We start from the raw sequence: 3,975 nt of genomic DNA, 5'->3' as shown, positions 1-3,975 counted from the left end.
ATTTGCGCCGGCTCACAATGACGACGAGATTGGACCATCCTGCTCAAGCATTGACGGCCGGGCATCAAACTCCGGCATGGAAGCGTAGGACGTGAAACACGGACATGCCCACGTGCGGCAAAGAGCAAAAAACATGGGACACCGACGTGACCACACCCGACAAAGACGGCTAGGGTGCCTTCATTTTTACTATGTGAAGGAAATCTTAAATATTAATAGAAATGCCGTGCCTGTCTTTATTTGGTGCATCGGGTCGGACGACTGCTATCTGTGAGCACGTTCGAACGTGTCCATGGAACGTTTGGCGTGTCCGATTTGATGCATGGCGTTGGAGATGCCCTTGCATAGTGACGATCGGCTGACGGGACGGGGTACTCCACATATCTACCGTATGTACGTAGCCAAGTAGTCCATCACGACAACCGCATAATTCGATCACGGCCTCACTTGCATAGCTGCGCAGAGTAGGGGCTAGGGGTGCACAATGACGGACGCACGCACGCGCTTAAATCTCTGCGTGCGTCATGTCTGTCTCGCTACACCCGAACAGTAGCAGCTAGGTAGCGTAGGACTGTCGCAAAAAGAAAAAAAAAAGGTAGCGTAGCGTAGGACGATCGTTCTAGTATGTGGCTCAGGCTCACCGGCGGGCAAGCGCACGCGCTGGGGGAGGAGGCGGCGGCCGTGGTGCGGCAGGCGGTGAGCTTGGCGGGGCGGCGGGGCCATGCGCAGGTGACGCCGCTACACATCGCCAGCGCCATGCTCGTGGCTTCCCCAGCCACGGCAGGCATCCTCCGCGCCGCCTGCGCCAGGTCCCAGTCCCTCCCGATGCAGCACAGCGCGCTCGACCTCTGCCTAGGCATGGCGCTCGGCCGCCTCCCCTTGGCCAAAGAGGCCAGGCCAGCGTCCGCCGTCGCCCACGATGCTGACCGCGTCGAGCCGGCGCCGTCGAACGCGTTCGTGGCCGCGCTGAAGCGGGCGCAGGCGCATCGGGGGCGCAGTGGCGGCAAGGTCGAGCTCGAGCAGCTCGTACTCTCCATCCTCGACGACCCGAGCGTCGACCGTGTCATGCGCTCGGCTGGCTTGGCTAGCTCCCAGGTCAGAGCCAGCGTCGTGTCGTCGGAGCAGTTGAGTAGGGCAAGTTCCGACGTCACGCCTTCTCCCAGATCGGTTCCGATGAAGGCTAGGGCTGGTGGACAAGCATCTCTTTCTCTTCAGACCGTCCCGGAACTCCACCCGCCGGTCGTCGCCGACGTCGTCCCGGACGGAAGGTACTTTACCACATCCAGAGTGTCGCATGCACGTTTATGACTGGCGTTTAAATTACATACTCTGGTGGGGACGCAAAAATGCTACACACATGAAACTTTACGGGGCTACAACGGACCCCTTCCAACTTACTGCTAAACTTCTCCCCTTGATTTTCACGGGGATGGAGCCAGCTTCACCTCTTCTTCCCAATCACAACTTTTCACATCAGCACGTCCTGTAAACAACGTCCACGAAATCCTTCCATGTGTGTAGCAAAGCTCTTCGGGACGTGCATCAGGTTTGTACATCAGCGGTGTGGTGCTTTTCTAGTAAATCTCTATATTCCTTAAACGGTTGGACGACCCTATTACTACTGTTCTCCCCACCTTGCTACTGCAAACACCATTCTCTTACCCAACAGTGTAATCATCGCCTTCGGCTTGTTAATTTGTTATGTCCCACGGGCACCTCGTCCTGACCAGAGTTAGTACATGGACGTGTGGACCTAAAACTCTCCTTAACTCTACAATTATCCTCCTCGATCGTCCTCCACCTTCGTCATTTTCACTTCGCAGGTGGCTCCTCAACTCTGTTATAGTCGCTACCACTCTCCTTACCTCATGGTACATGGACGTGTGCTGAAGAAAATAAACAAGACTAGCAAATTAAAATAATGGTTCTCTAACATTTTGTTTCAGTTGATGGCATTATAGTAATGGTTTTGAATATGAAATACCAGTTGCCTGGCCGGCAAATTAAAAAACGTGAGGAAGAACGTTTCTATGGCTTTAGTTATTCTCCGTAGTTTTCTCCTATAGTTAATTTGCACTAGTTTTTTGCGGGAATAATTCGCACTAGTTCACTTACATAATAATAGAAATTATTTCCCTTGTAAAAGATTACTCACTCTATTCACAAAAATTGCTTCTTGTTTTAGATACTGACATGATCTGTGTATCTTTGGCTGTAATATTGTATACATGTATGTTGGTAAGAACATATTTTTTATGATAGTACTATTTTTACGTTAACATTATTAATATTTTTTATATGTTCATATTCAAAGTTGAAAAGGTTATACCCCGCAAAAAAAGAAGTTGAAAAAGGTTATATTGCATCCTTTGTATGAAGTCATGTATCTTCGAATGGAGATAGTACTATCCTAGTTTGTGCTAGAAGTAAATCTATTTTTTTTTTGCGGGAAGAAGTAAATCTAGTTGACAACAAGGCAATAATAGACGACTGTCATTTAGCCAATGTAAACGCATGCATGGTACTTGACTAGTCGAATGATTTTATCTATTTCTGAGGGGGCTGAGAAAAACTAATTATCCCTGTTTTCTTGAAGTGAATGTCAAGCGAGCAAAGCAAAATCAGGATCAGGGCAGCCGGCTTTCTTATGGGGCACGAAGGTAGACGCAACGACGGCGATCCTGCCTCCGTGGCTCCACCGCCACAAATGTACAACATACTGCGGCACCAGTCGTCAAGCAAACGTACGTACGTATAACACATTCAGATAGATACATGTGTGTGTAATATCTCTCATGCATGAAGTCGTGAACTCACGATCTGATTACCCGTGACACATGCAGGGTGCTTTCAGCCGGCCGAAGTTCACGGAGCTCACCGCGCAAAATCTCAGGATCCTGTGTGACGCGCTTGAGCAGCGAGTTCCGCGGCACGCAAACATCGTTCCCGGTATATCCAGTACGGTGCTCCGGTGCAGATCCGGCGTGACGAGACGGAGGGCGGGGAACAGGCCAATGACATGTTTGTTCTTCCAAGGAAGGGACGGTGGCGGCAAGATGGCGATTGCTCTAGAGCTCGCGAGGCTTGTGTTTGGCTCCTACGCCGAATTCACCGCCCTGCAGGGAAACACCGACATCCCTGCGCGCACCGGCAAACTCACCATCAAGAGGAAGCGATCACCGGACAACGGCGGCGACATTGGAGCGAGGCTGCTCGAAGCGATCGAGGAGAACCCTCACCGCGTAATACTGATCGACGGTGTCGACCGACTGGATCGCAATTCAGAAATACTCATCAAGAATGCGATAGCGGGCGGAAGAATGGTGGGGGGATGCAACGGCGACGTGGTTGGTCCGCAGGATGCCATTGTGGTGTTGACCTCTGACCTGTGTGACTCGACGTATGTGGCTTCCGCTTCCTCCCCACAGGTGAAGCGACGACAGAACAACGAGGACGAAGATGATGTCACAGACATGGAAGTGAGACCACGTCATCGTCTCTGTTGGGATCTGAACGTTTGCGTCGTGGATGGGGAAGAGGAGGAAGACAATTTGGCTGACGATGAGGGGTTCTTGAATGTTGTGGATGGTGTTTTCCTTTTCAATTAGTAGAGGATAATCTTCTTTCAAATGGACGGCAGGTGTTAGTTAGACCATGTAGCATAGTTTAGAGTAGAGTTTATGAAGTCTAATATGATCATTTTCCCGCAAAAAAGAGAGTCTAATCTGAGCATTTTCTCAGACCAAAGCCCTTGGCCTGACCGTTTTAATAACCCCTCTAAAACCTCCTGCATGTGCTGTAATTCTAGAACATCGGCGGCTTTGCAACTTAGTTTGAGATATTGTCAATTCGGGGGTCTCTGGGGCAAAAAGAGCACATGCGGCCCTTTAATATAAACTAGTAATAATTGCACGTTTATATTAGATAGGATATTAGTTGCACGTTATATCAGGTAAGATATATCTGTTGCACGTT

General features: G+C 50.0%; 1 protein-coding gene across 1 annotated transcript; it reads left to right on the top strand.

Moving 5' to 3' along the window:
• Nucleotides 1-624: 624 nt before the first annotated feature.
• Nucleotides 625-3,699, top strand: LOC119300458 (protein SMAX1-LIKE 3-like). The gene is made up of 3 exons (XM_037577407.1): nt 625-1,268; nt 2,597-2,744; nt 2,844-3,699. Exons 1-3 carry the CDS (start codon nt 625-627, stop codon nt 3,606-3,608), a joined length of 1,557 nt encoding a protein of 518 aa, XP_037433304.1. The 3' UTR covers nt 3,609-3,699.
• Nucleotides 3,700-3,975: the final 276 nt, after the last annotated feature.

Source organism: Triticum dicoccoides, chromosome 5A (assembly GCF_002162155.2).
Source record: "Triticum dicoccoides isolate Atlit2015 ecotype Zavitan chromosome 5A, WEW_v2.0, whole genome shotgun sequence".
NCBI classification, from domain to species: domain Eukaryota; kingdom Viridiplantae; phylum Streptophyta; class Magnoliopsida; order Poales; family Poaceae; genus Triticum; species Triticum dicoccoides.
This window is presented reverse-complemented; position numbering and strand designations above follow the sequence as displayed.

Bases quoted from the DNA above. Each gene is read 5' to 3' on its own strand.
- LOC119300458 (XM_037577407.1), top strand. From the start codon at position 625: ATGTGGCTCAGGCTCACCGGCGGGCAAGCGCACGCGCTGGGGGAGGAG. The intron at 1,269-2,596 runs GTACTTTACCAC...GTTTTCTTGAAG, and splicing joins GACGTCGTCCCGGACGGAAG to TGAATGTCAAGCGAGCAAAG. The intron at 2,745-2,843 runs GTACGTACGTAT...TGACACATGCAG, and splicing joins GCACCAGTCGTCAAGCAAAC to GGTGCTTTCAGCCGGCCGAA.